This window comes from Pristis pectinata, chromosome 3 (assembly GCF_009764475.1).
Source record: "Pristis pectinata isolate sPriPec2 chromosome 3, sPriPec2.1.pri, whole genome shotgun sequence".
NCBI classification, from domain to species: domain Eukaryota; kingdom Metazoa; phylum Chordata; class Chondrichthyes; order Rhinopristiformes; family Pristidae; genus Pristis; species Pristis pectinata.
Genome location: NC_067407.1, coordinates 42118830 through 42135230, shown reverse-complemented (window position 1 = coordinate 42135230; position 16401 = coordinate 42118830). Strand labels below are relative to the sequence as shown.

General features: G+C 38.0%; 1 protein-coding gene across 1 annotated transcript in view; it reads left to right on the top strand.

Annotated features, from left to right (window-relative positions):
- The window catches only part of alg6 (ALG6 alpha-1,3-glucosyltransferase), a 40043-nt gene extending 35126 nt beyond the window's left edge, over positions 1–4917 (top strand). The window contains exons 12-14 of the mRNA XM_052012987.1: positions 2734–2802; positions 3311–3509; positions 4636–4917. Coding sequence (XP_051868947.1) covers positions 2734–2802; positions 3311–3509; positions 4636–4833 — 466 coding nt within the window. The 3' untranslated portion in view covers positions 4834–4917. The remainder of the gene's footprint in view (positions 1–2733; positions 2803–3310; positions 3510–4635) is intronic.
- Positions 4918–16401: the final 11484 nt, after the last annotated feature.

Here is a 16401-nt window from a genome sequence, read left to right as displayed (position 1 = left end):
TCAATATATATTTTTCTAATTTCTTGGGTGATATTATTTGGGTGACTTTGAAGAAAAGGCAAGGAAGTTCTTGGGAACTGGAAAGGTCCATTAAGCATAACAAAACCATTCCTTTCTGGTTCGACCAACCCCTGCCAGTTTTATTCCTTATTTCATTTCTCAGTCTCTGCCCCCTCAGAAATGGGCACTCTACTATCAGGTAGAATCACTCTACCATCAGGTTCAATGATCTGTCCCAGCAACTTGCTTTACAGATCAATTGCAATATGATGTAACTATTTTGATTAACTGCTTAGGCCACCCTATTAATTTCTAATACTCCTTGGCATTTGACCTTCTCAGTGAACTATTTGTCTGGATCAATTTAGTTTGTTCCATTATTAATCTTCAAAATGTTATTTTTCTTAGCTTATTGCAGAGTCTCCTTTTACCCAAGGGTAAAAGCTTTACTTGTAAATGGAAGATATTTTCCTTATACCTGACAGACTGATCTATATATAACCTAGGTGAATCCAATCTCAATTTTGTGGTGATCATAGCAATCAATGCTTTAAGGAATAGACACATGAACGATGAGTATGTGGCTGAAGATGGCAGTACGATAAACATTGTACACAGTGTACTTGCACAGAAACATTACAGTGCACTCAACTTGCATTATCAAGGGATAGAAGCTAAAAGTTAGTAGTTATTGCATTTTGTTTTTGTATCCTGCTAGTGCAAATTGGATATATTGTAAAACATGTTAACTGTTTAAGGAATTTCTGTTTTTAATATGGATATGATTGTGGCATTGTAGTTTTGAATAAGTGCTACATTGAATAAGTTCCAACACATTAAAAATTATAAATTCTATCTAAATTATGCTCAAGACTTGCACTCACTTTGCTGGCTCACGTTACCAACTTAGCCAAACTAATGGTAAATTTGTGGCAGTCATTGGGTAAATATTCACAAAATTAAGTTATTGAGCTGCCCCTGAAAGCAGATTGTGTAGCAAAGTACTAGGCCTTGCAGATTAGGAAGATTCCAGATCTTTACTGAAATATCCACCAAGGCAGCGGTGTGGTGCTGTGATTGGCACTTGGGTCAGGAAAAATTAAACAGAGTGCCTCCTCCCAATGGTCACACTTGCAGCAATCATTTTACAGTGACTATCTCACTTGTACATGAAGAATAGATGAATAGGAGAGAGGTACAAGGCAAGTGCCAGCAAGGTAGTGGGCATGCACGGTAGTGTAGCATTTAGCATAACGTTAAATGAGCACCAGCAACCAGGGTTCAATTTCGGCCACTGTCTGTAAGGAGTTAGTGCGTTCTCCCCATATCTGCATGGGTTTCCTCCGGGTGCTCCGGTTTCCTCCATTTCCAAAAGATGTACAGGTTAGGAAGTTGTGGGCATGCTATGTTGGCGCCAGAAGCATGGTGACACTTGCGGGCTGCCCCCAGAACACTCTATGCAAAAGATGCATTTCACTGTGTTTCGATGTACATGTGACTAATAAAGACATCTTGTATTCCAGTATGAATTAGCCCTTCAGGAAAGTGGTCTGGAATAGATCTAATTTTTTTAATTGAGATTAATCTGTTATTTATATTAAAATAAAAACATTCAGGAAATGTTGAGCAAGACTGAATGGAGCAGCTGAAATGAACAGTATTCATGAATGAAATGTCTATTACTAAAGTAGGGAAAATAACGAGATTAAATTACTATTCCACGGTTACTGACTAATCTGATTAAGATTTTTTTTCCACTGTCAGTTAACATATCAGTACATGATTTTGTTAAACAGTCTTCTGCTCTATCTTACTCCTATCTTGAGACTGATCATGAGATTTTGGCTGCTGTTAAAATTTAAGAACTGCTTTCTGCCCAAAGGACACTTGATGGAATATTTTATAGCCGTACCTTATTCATTTTCTTATTTTAAATATTTTTTTATTGTCTAGATGTCCTCTTTCTGAAGGCATTGAACCTTGGTGTATAATTCTATTGGCGCCAGGCACTCAAAGATATTTTACCCAAATGCCCATTCATCAAAAAAAAGCTCGTGCAGCTAATTCAACTGGGGGAGTGGGGGGAGAGTGGAAAGGCAGAAAGAATTTGCATTTGGGTGTCATTCCATTTCTTAGAAATCTTTTTCAAGCAATTGTTCCTGTGCAATAAAGCTTGAGGATTCTTGTTTACCTTCAGTAATTATGAGCTGGTGGCCATGAGGAGGACATAATAAGTAAGAAGTTACAAATCTTTTCCATTTCTTTCCCAAGAAGATTGGCTGGTGCTGTTGTATGTTTTGTTTGATACTGCTGCTGTTCTGTCTCTTCCACATGTCCATTCTTCATTTTTTTGCCCTTGAAAGCAATTGAGTGGGTTGGTCATCTGTTTGAATGTAGGATTGTTTATCAGATAGTCAAATAGACTATGCTATCTCCTATCAACAATATCAATGGAGTGCCTGTTAAAATACAAGTATTAAGGGTACATGCTGGTTCATGTGAAAGTGTCCAAGATTCCCTCTCCCCACTGCACAATGTTCTCAGACTATTTGTAATACCCTCTGACTGCCCTTAATGAGGCCAGCTAAAGGAGCACAGACTGGGATTGAACCTCTGACCTTCTTCGTCTGAGCAGTTCCACTCCGTACAAAACTGTGAGTTTATTTATTGATATTTTCAGTTCAGTTTTGTGCAAATCTTTGTTTATACAAGTCTTATTTTGCTGGTTTTCAGACCTGTACTATTGATTCTACATGAACTGCCCTTCATGGCAACATGGTTTTTGCTGGTGTCAACTTTTAGGTAAGGTTAATTGTTTTGCATGACAGATCGCTACATGGATGTTGTATAACTAGTTATGTGTTAGTTTTACCCTTATCTTTCTTCATTCCCTTTCCAAATTGAACTGAGAGGCAACTTGAGATTCAAAACCGTGTCTTACAAATCTTTTCTTTGTCTCTTCTGTAGTTTTGGTAAATAACAATCACATGATCTTTTAAACATTCAAAAGGTGTTTGGGAACTGCTTCCAATTCTTGTGCTTAAAGGCATGTCTTCTTTCTGCTTTGGGCACCAGATGGATTTTTGGGGAAATGCCAACAAGCCTGAGTAATTTATTAGTCAATCCATCCTATTGGCCTCCTTATGTGCTCACCAAAGAGCAATTGATGCTGATGTCAATGTTGTTAATCTTCAGTTGCCAGTCCTATATCCAAGGTAGCAGGTTTAACTTGATAGTACTAGAAATGGACAATGAATCAAGTTGGAACACAGCTTCTTGCTTTGTCATTCTTTCCTTTCTGTTCTTGCAGCATGTTTCCCCTGTTGTTGAAAGATGGGCTGCTCCTTCCTTATATCGTTACCTCCTTGGCGTTCCTTCTCGTCACAACAAAATTGTTATCAGCCTTTGAAAAAGTGTCCGTGGAGGATCTGCAGCTCCAGCCATTTTCACAGAGCTTGAGGAGGTACATCCCACACTTCACAATCTTGCCATACGTGGCAAAGTTTTCAGTAAGTAACCTCTGTGCTTCAGGAAGAATGTTTCATTGCAAAATTGTTGCTTTAAATTTGTTTTTATGTTCCAAAGCACGAGTACAATGGGCTTTCACTCTAGCCTGTCAGTGTTGGGACCTGGGTTACAATCCAGTTCAGACTAATTGAATGGAAGTTAATTATTATTAAATTAGCCACAGGGATGGCAGGTGCAGGAAATAGAAACTTCCATAGCAGTACACTTCCAAGATGAAGTGACAATGAACTAGAGAGCTACATATACAATCCATGTAGTACTTGGGAATTGCACAAATATTGACACGAGTTGACAGAAGTGAATGCAAACACTTACTTTCTGGATCTTGTCGAATTTGGTGTTTTTTTTTGCATGTGGTGCATGAGATGGATCTGAAGATGCTTCTATTCTAGTTTCTATTAGTCCAATGTTGCCCAACAATTAGTACAAATTAGCAATAAATAAGGAGCTTTTGGAAGGGAAAATGTCAACAAGCCTATCCTTAAATTCATCTTATTGGGCTCCTTAATATAAGGCCACGAAAGAGTACACCTGCTCTTTGAAATAATGCCAAGGAATCTTTTACACTCACCTGATGGAGCAAACAGGCAGAGCTCTAATGTCTTATATGAAAGACAGCTCCTCTGATAGTACAGTGCACTCTCTCTCAGAAAAGCATTGGAATATGAGCCTAGATTTTTATGGTAATATCTCTGGAGTGCCATATGAGATCATAACCCTTCGACATGCTATTGAAAAGCTCTAATTAAGGAACAGACTGAAACTGGAGAACTGATTTTAGTTATTTTACTTTCTCTTGCATCAAGAAATGTAAACAAAAACTGCTGTAGAGAAGGAAAAATAAATTGATAACTAATCCTTAGATAATAGTGGATTTTAAGGGTCGGTAAACTGGAGAAAACTGGGTTAGTTTGCTTTATAGTTTTAACATCCTGGGATCCTAAATAGCTGGTGTTCAGGTTAAGGAATTTATACGTTATTATACTTATGGTTTAAGATACTTAAGTATGTTCCAATATTTGGGTTTTACAGCCTTAAAAGCCAAAATGGGCTAAACAAAATGTGACTTGGTATGTTTAAGATAAAAACTTTTTTTTGTTTTTACAGTTCCTTCTATCAGTGATTGCCATGGCAACTCTTAGTTTGATAAGCGTAACACTAGTTCCTCCACCACAACTCCCAGACTTGTTCCCTGTCTTGGTGTCTCTATTTTCCTGCATCCACTTCTTGATCTTCCTGATTTACTTCAACATTCTGCATCTGTCGGAGCCTGTGTGTGAGAAGCATCAATGGAAAGTGAAATAAAGCACAACTTGTTTTATTGCAGTGCAAAACAAGAATCCATTCCACTGTATATTACAGTAAATAAATGTTACTCTTTACTCCAAATTTCAAAAATGATCATTTCTAAGAAATACTTATTCAATATATGCTGAAGAATGCACTATGGATAATGGGTCTTTGCTGCTGTAGTTGATCTCAGCCAGGCTAACCATTAGGATGCTTCATTTGACCACAGATGTTTGCTGCTCCTGACTAGCAAGTGAATTGTGATGAAAAGTGCAACAATTTGAACATCTGTTGAAGGAAAGATTAAGTTTGCAAATAATGTCTCCCACGATTAATATTCTGACACCACTTTTACACTTACACAAGGTAACCAAGACCAATGACATTAAGTGATGATCATACCTTGGCGTTGGCAACTCCCTTTGAGAGGAATTGAAACAAATGAAAAGGATAATGATTGTTCCATGCACCAACATGCTCAGGTTTTGACCCTGGGCAGTTTTTAAAGAGGGCATTAAATAAAAAGGGAGAAAAACAACTGGTATGTGCTTACTGGTTTTAGGGAAGAGAGAAAAACACTGGCAGTGGTTTGGGAGTGCACTGACCTATTCCATAATCAGACAAAGATAGAAATTTAAAATCCAATTAAAATATACTCCAATTTGACAGTTTATATTTAAACCAGTACCTCAAATTTTCTGAATAATGGATGTCTGACACCCTAAGACTTAAATTCTGCTATTCTTGTCCACTTAATTTGCATACTTTGCCATTTCTCCTGAAAATGCAGACTGCAATTTTTCCAGAGATGTTTCATCTGTGATTGCAGCCTGTGTGTGTACACAGCCATTTATAATAGTGAGACATCCTCTCCCAATCTTAACCTGACAATTGAAATTTACATAAAAACATTAAAAATTTGGTAGCAGGAATGGTCTATTCCATCCCTCATGCCTGCTCTACCATTCAATAAGATTGCGGATGATCAGTGCCACTGTCTGACACTAATCCCTTCACTCCCAAATATCCAAAAATATGTTGATCTCTACCTAATATTACTGTGTGACTTGGCCTTTTGGTAGGGAGTTCCCAAGATCCCTCAACCTCTTGGCTGGAGTAATTTCTTATTTCCCTTAATGACCAATCCCGTATTTTGAGACTGAGTCCTGGTTCTAGACTCTCTCCCTTCTGCCAAACAGGGAAAATATCGTCCCCGAATCTACCCTGTAAAGCCCTGTAATAATTGAACAATTTTGTGTTTTTCAATGAGATCAGCTTTCAACTAAAATGATGAATGTGGATGCAGTCTGCTTAATCCCTGCTCAAAGGACAAATCCACATCCCAGGAATTAACTTTTGTTGCACTCCCACTATTATATACTCTGCCTTGGGTGCAGAGGTTGGATCTGTTTGTGGTATTTCATGTGCAGTCTTCTCATGCTATTTGCAGTTGTAATGGCTTGCTCTATCTGCATGTTAACTTGCAATTCGTATACAAGGGCGTCTAGGTCCCTTCGAACATCCTTTCAATTACACATTGAGCTCCACTTTTCTGTTTTTTGCTGAAGTGGATTACCTCTTTTTTTTTGCATTGTTTACCATTGGCAATGAACTTGCTTATCAACTCAGCCCCTACAACTCATCATAATGAAATTTGTGAACAATACATCTAGAATTGAGCCCAATTGTCAGTGGATGTGGGTCCATTGCATATAAATGTCTAAAAATCAGTTCAAAATCGACATTCTCCGAGTATGTGTACAGGACGATGAGAGTAGAAATGAGTGGTACTGGGACATTAGTATGGGTTTATTATTGTCACTTGTACCGAGGTACAGTGAAAAGCTTGTCTTACAAACCGATCGTACAGGTCAATTCATTACACAGTGCAGTTACATTGAGTCAGTACAGAGTCCATTGATGTAGTACAGGTAAAAACAATAACAGCTACAGAGAAAGTGCACTGCAATAAGGTGTGAGGCCACAACAAGGTAGATCGTGAGGCCATAGTCCATCTCATTGTATAAGGGAACTGTTCAATAGTCTTATCACAGTGGGGTAGAAGCTGTCCTTAAGTCTGGTGGTATGTGCCCTCAGGCTCCTGTATCTTCTACCCGATGGAAGAGGAGAGAAGAGAGAATGTCCTGGGTGGGTGGGGTCTTTTGATTATACTGGCTGCTTCGCCAAGACAGTGAGAGGTAAAGACAGAGTCCAAGGAGGGGAGGCTGGTATCCGTAATGCGCTGGGCTGTGTCCACAACTCTCCGCAGTTTCTTGCGGTTCTGGGCAGAGCAGTCGCCGTACCAATCTAGAGTTATGAAAAGCTGGAACAGAACACAGTAAACTTTGCACTGTAGCTGACCGGTGTTGTACTTGATTAGGAGGATTTAATGTTGACACAAGGAATATAGATTAAGATAATAGCAAGGAATGAATAATCTCCAAAGGAAAAAAGAGGTTGCAAAGGGGAGATATGAGAGTTGTGTGAAAGTTGGTTATAGTAATTGATGAAGTTGCTGGTTTAAAATTAGTATTTTTAATTTTATTCCAAAACATTTTCCACATGAGTGGAAGTAATTTTTTTTTTGTCATTGTCAGCTGTTTATCTATTTAACATTTATACATTACCAAAATGTCCATTTCATAGGCACGGTAGTGTAGCGATTAGCGTAACACTGTTACAGTGCCAGCGACCCAGGTTCAATTCCGACTACTGTCTGTAAGGAGTTTGTACCTTTTTCCCCATGTCTGCGTGGGTTTCCTCCAGGTGCTCTGGTTTCCTCCCACATTCCAAAGACATATGGGTTGGGAAGTTGTGGGCATGCTATGTTAGCGCCGGAAGCATTGTGACACTTGCAGGCTGCCCCCAGGACACTCTACGCAAAAGATGCATTTCACTTTGTGTTTTGATGTACATGTGACCAATAAAGAAATCTTATAAAAACAGCTGAAAATGGCTAACTTCAGTCATTTTGAATCTAAAGCTTGTTGTTATAATGTTATAACACAGCATTAGATTTTGTAATCATTTCTAACAGTGATAGCAACAAAACTATGAGCAAATGGTTAATAAAATTAAGATGTCATGACCTACTGCAGGCCACACATTCCCACCTGCTTTCTCATCTCTTCTGGGTTTATTTGTGTTTTAATGGGTTTTGGAATTTGGAAAGCAGCATAACCATGAGGTGAGCAAGATTCTTTCTCCCTCCAGCTGCACTGGAAAATGACATTCATGACATTCTGAGCGAATGACAGACCCAGAACATTGAATGAGACACCTCGAGGGTAATGCAATGAAAATCTCCATTTAATCATGTGCTTGGTAAGGGTCATGGCTGGCAAGCAGCTCAAGAATGCTCGAAAGAAATGGCAGTGATCTCTCATGTCAGAGGCTCATTCTGTCAAATAGATGCAGACTATCCATTCCTGGTTATTACTGCAGTATAAAAACATTAGTTTTGTGTTTGGGATAGTTTTCCACCCCTACCCTGTCTCTCCACACCGCCAGCACCCCTTCAGTTTTTTTTCAATTGGCTTCACAGGGTGATAAAGTGAGAGTTATATGATCTACCTGGTGCACAACTGGAAAATGGATCTCAGAAGCACCAGCTGTCGAATGAGCAGAAATCTCTGACATTAACCATTCATTGACTATGATAATCATCATCACTATGTTGCATGTGACTGAAGGGGGTGGGAATAGGTTAGTGAGAGCAAATAGTGTTGCTCCCAAATATTGATGGAAAAATTTGTAATTTAAAAACAAAAACTTGCCTCTATGCAGACCATGAGAAAAAAATATATTCAACCCTGTATTCTTCTTAAGCACATCTTCCCATCAGTGTTATTGCTGCTGGCTCCACTTAACATCAAAGTGCGAAAATTTTACTGCTACTTTTAAACATTGGTATATGTGGGACTGCCTTTAATTTGCTTCCTAGATTTCCCTTCCAGTTTAAATCTAAATTCTAGAGAAGTATTGGAGCTGATTTCTTCTATCAGAAATCTTGTGCACTCTGTTGTTGATCTTTGGCACTGATCACAATCAACAATTAATTCCCTTTTTAAACTTTCTACTGTTGCTGGATTTTTTTCTCACTCTTGTGTTTTCCTTCCATATTTCCCTTCTGCATTTTTCCCATTGCATCTACCTTTCGCCCACAATTGCTGAATTGGTGTGGGCAGGCACGGTAGTGTAGTGGTTAGCGTAACGCTATTACAGTGCCAGCGACCCGGGTTCAATTCCGGCTGCTGTATGTTGGGAGTTTGCACATTCTCCCCGTGACTGCGTGGGTTTCCTCCGGGTGCTCTGGTTTCCTCTCACATTCCAAAGACGTACGGATTAGGCAGTTGTGGGCATGCTGTGTTGGCGCCAGAAGCGTGGCGACACTTGCGGGCTGCCCCCAGAACATTATGCAAAAGATGCATTTCACTGTGAGTTTCGATGTACATGTGACTAATAAAGATACCTTATTTATAAAAATTATGTTTCAAAATCTTTTACAAAGATCAAATTGAGTCCAAGTTTCTGGTCAGGAATGGATATTTGTCCTATGACTCTCTCAGAAAGAAGCCTTCAAACCTTCAAGAGTGGGGCAGTCACCTACAATCAATTTCTTCTGTTTTCTTCAATCGTGATTAATCTGTAATTGCAGCCCATTGATGTGATTTTTTTTTACTCTATTTCCATTAGTACTCTTGCCTAACAAAGTCTTGAAAAGCTCAATTGACCCAGCATCTTCAGCCTTGGGGTGGGGGCGGGTGGAATGGTGTCAGAGAAAGCTTAAGACAAGTCTGTATGAAGCCATAGATATTCTTAGCCTTAGACTTTTGATCTGACTCTCTAATGATGGTATAATGGGTTTGCTGTCGTAATCTTGACAAATACTGGTGTGATTAGGAACTTTTGCCAGAAGTGCTGGTTAGATAAATGATGCATCTTGGGTTTGAAGGTTGAAAGAGGGAGGTCATAAAATTGCTTTACTGCTCAATTTTTAAAAATGTTGCTTAGCAAGACTGCTGATTGTTGTCAACTGACCCTTAAACTCTTGCCCCACATAAAAATTGGCAGTGATCATTTACTAGACCGTTTGTCATCATCTCCAACTCAAGAGCCAGCTCTTGGGGCCAAGAAAAAAAATCATCAAAGGCAGATATGGAGCCAAAAGAGGAAGGGAAGAAGGAAAAGTCAATGCAAGTAGGACATGGAGCTGTTGTAGAACTTAGGGTAAGTCTTGGTTGGATCAGAGGGAATGGACCTGTGTTTGGATCGATTTTATTCAACTGAGTCCAACTAATTTTCCCCCGTGATCTGGTTGGTCTAAGGTTTCCTTTGAGCATAAACTAGTGACAGCATTGTAAGCTTGTTCTTTCAATATTTTGCTGAATAAAGTATTTGAGACAGATTTTAATAATACGGTTACATATAACAGTTAACCAAGTTAACAAACATTCTTTGATATTCTTTAGCAGGAGAGGGGGTCGCTGAGAGAGCTGTGTGTCAGGGTAAATGACATTTAAATTAGGTGCTAGAAACTGAATCTTGGTGTGCACCTGTGGGAGCAGTTCCCTGCAGGCATTTAAGTGGACAGATTGATTTGCTTAGTGACATTTCTGTCATATATTTATATGAGTGGGCAGCTGCAATGATCTGCCCTTTCATATTCACACCAGACTCCTAAGGGACGTTCCCTTGGGAACAGAAATTATAAAATTAAAATGCTGATAATTACAATACACACTTTCTTGTCTATTTTATCAGGTCATGCCCAATTACTTCTGCTCTTTGTATTGTGTCCAGTTAATGTCAGTTGCAAGATTAAAAGAACAACATTTTGTGCTCTCTTTGATTTTTTTTTGTCTCCTGGTGACATTGGCTCAGACTGGAGTGAGGTTTATCTTTGCCCACTGACTAATACCTCACCCAAATATCACTTCTTGCTGTGAGCCTCAACTGTAATATCTTGAGGTGGGTGAGGCATTGAGATGATGAAGATCTAGTGATGTTATTTTGTTACAAGTCTTGTACATTTATTTTACCTCCCTTTTTAAAACATATGTAAAGATGATTTGATAAGTGACACTGTTTTGGCAAAGGCTGTGGAAAAATCAGCTGTTGAGTTTGCACTATTCAGAAATGGGCTGGGCAATGCTTTGATGGATTCAAGGCTCAATTTTAGTTTCCCACAGAGCTACTAGCAACCAGTTGTTACCTGTCAATAGCAATCTAATAGTTTCAATAGTAATCTAATAGCTCCACCAATGAAACCAAGAGGATAAAATGAGGGCTTTATATAATGATACCAAGAGTCAAAGTTGAACCAAGAAACACATCTATCATGAATTTGCATGAGGAAAAACTAAGAAAGATGGTGTACTGTTTTTTGGATTAAGTGAATAAAGTTATTTTTTAAAACATTATTGAAAGAATTACTGAAGTTTATGCAAGCAAAATGATGCATTTCTTAGGTTTCCAAATGATATGGGTTAGAAATTGTGAAATTAGGAAGAAGTCAGAACTTCACCTAAAAGGCTATTTACTTATGGAAGGTTTTGCAGTGGATACAAATAATGGGTTCAAGAGGCAACTAAATGTGTTTTATTCAGAGAGAAAGATTAAGGATCTGTAGAAAATATGAGAACAGGACTATTATGCTAAATGGTCCTTTATTTAATTTTATAAATTCCTATATTTATTCAAACATTGTCAGCAGATGATTAATTCTTGGAGAGTAGCTGGCAGGTGCAGAAGCATACCCAGCAATAGATTAGAAGAGGAAGGGTTAAACTGATTTTTTTAAATGATACATCAAAGTGTTTATGAATAGTGATAAATTTACAAATGTTATTTTTGTAGTGGATAAAGTCATGATGAATGTTTACATAATTAGTGCTTAATTAATATTTATTGGACATTGCCAAATAGCAACTAAAATAACAATGCTGAGAACCTCTCCTGCCACTTCACTGTATTCTAAGATTTGATCCTGTCAGAGCTGCAACTATCAAAATAAAACACCAAGCAAAGGTTGAACCATTTATATCTTTTGCAAACAGTTCATAACCAGTGCACAATTCATAAAGTGACCCCTAATTGTCAAGAGTCAAAAGAGAATAAAACAGTTTTCACTGAACCAAGTTTAAAGCCAGTGTAAAGGCCAACACCACCAACTCCATCCCTGAGGTTTATTTATAATTGTGCCTTGCCTATCAATTTCTCTCTAATGCTGAGGTTTTCTTTTTTCCTCTCACAAAGTCATAGTAAATAAGATCACCTTGGACAAAATACCAATAAAATTAGTAATTAAATGAGTTACAGCCAGCAAATGTATGTGCAACTCAGTAACAACATCTGATCAAGCTCTTCAGAGATTGTTAAATTTGTTTCTGCAGTAAGCAGAACTGTTTAAATGTTATTTATTTTCATGTTCAGAAAAAAATCTATAGAAAAATAAAATATTGATTAAATCACAACAATGCTGTAGGAGGAAAAAAATTTATGAAACCTTTGCTCAAATCCTTTAATTGAATTTTCCAAATCTCTAGCCGCACACAAATAATCAATATCTTCCAGCATCAGGAAAAGGACTGGCTTTCTTTCCAATTTTGTTGTCATCAGCACATAGAAGAGCACTTGGATATCTGTAATGTCTTGACAAATAATTTATATTAACCTCATAAACTATTGTTCCTTTGAGATACTCTGACAAAAAAAAACAAGAAAAAATTAACTTTTCATAGCAGCAGATGTGTCAGATCCTAAATACCCAATTTTTCTTTATTTCATTGAGAAACCTGGTTGGAAGATATGGGTCCATTGTTAAAAAAAATTAAGATTTAAAAAATTGTGTCAGAGAAAATAAAAGAAAGCAATGGTTAGGTAATAGTAGGTTCAGATTTTAAAAGCCTGCAGGTTGTAGGAAGAAGCAAAATCTGAAGGAGGTAAAGTGCTCCAGTGTTGAAGTGCTGAGGAAATGAGGCTAAATGCAGGAGACAAGTATGATGTATCTTGAAATGTAGGAGTAAAGAAGAATGCATAAACAGTATATTTGTAGGTTAGAAGAAACACAAGTTCTGAAGTGCAGCAATGATCATTTCATTAGAGGCTAGTAGGGAGGGAAGAATCAACCATATATTTTGTTAAGGAATGTGAGAGAGGTTGCATCAGAATGTTTGGGATGAGACAACTTAATCTGCTCATTAGCTGAGTAAAAAGACAATTTACCATCTCCGAAAAGTGTGGTGTAGGAGAAAGGAGCTGCCACTTCCACAAAGTGCTTCTAAAGCAGTCAACGTTACTCTGTAACTTGGGGGGGGGGGGGGGTGTTCAAATCTTCCAATGCTTGTCTAAAAGATATTGCCAGGGACACTCCAACATAATACATCATGATGAAATAAGATTTGAGCCTTAGTTTGCAATGAAATTTTCATTTCATTCATGTCAGTTGGGCAATTTAGATGGTACTTTTTAATGGACCCTTTCCACCTGCTTGGCAACTGAAATCACTAAGCCTTTAAATATCGACCCCTTGTATTTCTGCAGGAATACACAAAAAGGAGAGAATCAGGGACAGCACTGAATCACTGGCTGGTCAGTGTCTCGCAACCAAGGAGCCGGAGAATAAACATGGCAGCAATCAGTTTAAGGTCACAACAGAGGGATAACACAAATAACAAAAGCCATGTAGTTATATATATATCCATGAATCTGTCCACCTGATAACTAATGCTGATTATCATGAATTAATTTAAGCAGTATAAAGCAATTACAGTTCCTTGTGTTCTTCAGGGAATAGGAAGTTCATCTCCACAACATTCACTATATCTGCTTTACCCTTGTAGTACATATAACAGCCATCTGTCACCTGAGACCCTCAGAGACCATGTCCTCATGACTGGACTTCAATTAGCATTCACCAACGTAATTAATTAATTACTGTAAATGAAAGAGTAGTGGAAAGAGTGGCACTTGATAAGCTAATGAATTATCCCGCTCTAATTATTGTTGCTTTAGTTTACTCAATCTGCATAAATATAAAATGTTTGGCCACAGGTCAGGCAGCATCTGTGGAGGAGGAGCCTCTTGAATATTTGCCAGCATTTTCTATTTTTATTTCAGATTTCCAGTAAATGTTTTTTTTTACATTTAATGAAAAATATTTGTCATTTAGTGTTGCATATATTGCACTGGAAAATATATTCAGTGAATGATAGTCTGCTCACCTCTCTCTATTATAACATTTGATCTGTTTTGCTAAGATAAGAAAGGATAGGTCAATGATAGGTGACTCAGCCTCCTCAATAGAGCACGTATAGTCTCTATTACAGTCTCTCCATATTCACTCAATTTCTTAAGAACCAATGTTTAACTTAAAATTTACCTTTTTCTTAAGTAAAACCGGAAAAAAAATGTCTATTCATCTTTACATTTGTCCCAATTCACTGCTGATTTGTAAAACCCCAGAAACAACCAATTCCCCCCAACCACACTCTCCCTCACAATCCAATTATGTTAGTAAACATTTGGGCTTGGAGAGCCATTTTGATGTTGGAATGGAGACGGGGCTGAAATTGTTGATGGAACTTCTGTGTAAGTAAGGCACTTGTGCATGGGGGCTGCAGAGCTTGTACAGTGACCTCAAATGGCATATAATAGAATTATACTGTGTATGCAAGTTCCATAGGAACACTGAATCTTATCTTTTACAGGAGAACCTGCTTTGAGATTAGTTAAGAACCTTCACTTTACTAGGTCAGCTCCTGAGAGTCAAAGGTATTCTTATTCCTCCATTCTAACCCCTCACTGTTGAGTTTCTCAGTCCTTCCCCCCCATCAACTGTGACTCATCTACTGACCTGGTTCTGACCTCGGCAATGGTAGGCGATGGGGTGAGGAAGAGCTGATCCCACCGTATGTGTCATATACTTTAAGTTTCATGTTCAGTGAAATATCAAAGGGGGTTCACTGGGGCAATCTGAGAGATGTCATTGGCCACATTTGGTCAATAGATTTTGGACGTTTCCGTTCCTGAATTATCCTCCTTAATTGATACCCAACCCAACCTAGGTTCAAACCCTAGTCCAAAAGGTAACTAGCTAACCAGATAACTAAAGGGGTTTTGGTATTTCATTCCTGCTCTTGACCTTTTCTCTATGCTCATGATATATAACACAAAACCATCAAAACTAGCCCTCAGTATCAAAATGTTAGTGTAACAAATTTAATTTCCTGCCATGCACATTGGTTCCACTAACAAAAGCTAACACGAGAATAGCAGTTTTACCCTGCTAGAAGCAATAACAAAAAAGATTCCACTTTGTGGTGATTTTAAATTGATCTTTAATTTAACCAATTATTGTCATTTCTTGGTTTCAAAGATTTCTCGCTTTGGTCCTTGTGGTCTACAGAATAATTGACTGTGGTACAACTTTCTTTCCCCCACACCTTTATCCAGTAAAGCTGCCTCCTCCCCAAACATCCCACTGTACATTTATTTTGAAATGAAAAAAGATTTATAAGGAATGAAGGAAACTCAGAATAATACTAATTTTGTAAAGGAACATAGGCAATAGAATGGTATCATTTTGCAAATATCCATTGTTTCACATAAGAATGCAAATATGTTCATACATAAACTTGTCAAAATGTCAATGAACAGACAGACTTCATTTTCTTAAGGACTGTGTAAAGTGTAGAGTTGTTCCAACACTTTCCCATAGCATCAATTATGGCAGTTAAAATGATTGTGGCAAACTACAGATGTTTAATACAGATTGTTTACAGGCCACATTGGATAATTGAGTACTATATAACTAAATTGACTAACTACTGGCAGTTCCATTTTAGATGTTTCTGCAACATTTGCTCCTGCAGGGGAGGGAGTGAAGTGACATTTGAAGATAAAAGGAAAGGATAAGAAAGAAAATCTCAGGAATAATATGATAGGAGCTTTGAGAGATGAATGTTGCTAATTTTCATGCAATTATCAAATATAAAATATGGTGAATGCTAGAATTAGTGACTGACTTGAGGTCATTAAAACTTCTGACATTGATTTGACGTATGCAGGATCCTGACATCTTCAACAGCACCTCTCAGCATGTACCACCTCAGACAAAAACAGCAAGTGCATGGGAACAACACTTGCAAGTCCCCATTCAAGTTGTGCACCATCATAACTTGGAACTCAATTACTGTTCCTTTACTCTATTTACTGCAATTGGCTATCCAGCAATATTGTGGAAGTACTTTCACCTGTTGGTTTCTAGCAGTTCTAGAATGTGCTCACCTTTCTTATCAAGGCATAATTGATGAGAGACAATTTTGCCTTCGTCAGCAATGCCTATTTCCCACAAATGAATAAGCAAAAGCCATCCTGCCACAGGACCTGGGCTATGGACCTGGTTTTCTATTCCGTGTGCCAAAGGAGCATTCAGCTGTTAAGTAATACTTTCACTTCTGTGTGTGTAAACTTTGGAGCCTTCTGTCCTGAGGATGGAGCTGGTAAAACTTAAACCTTTCTCTTTCTTCTGCTGTGACTGCATTGGACATCATCCCCATCCAGAAGTTATCTACCAATTAA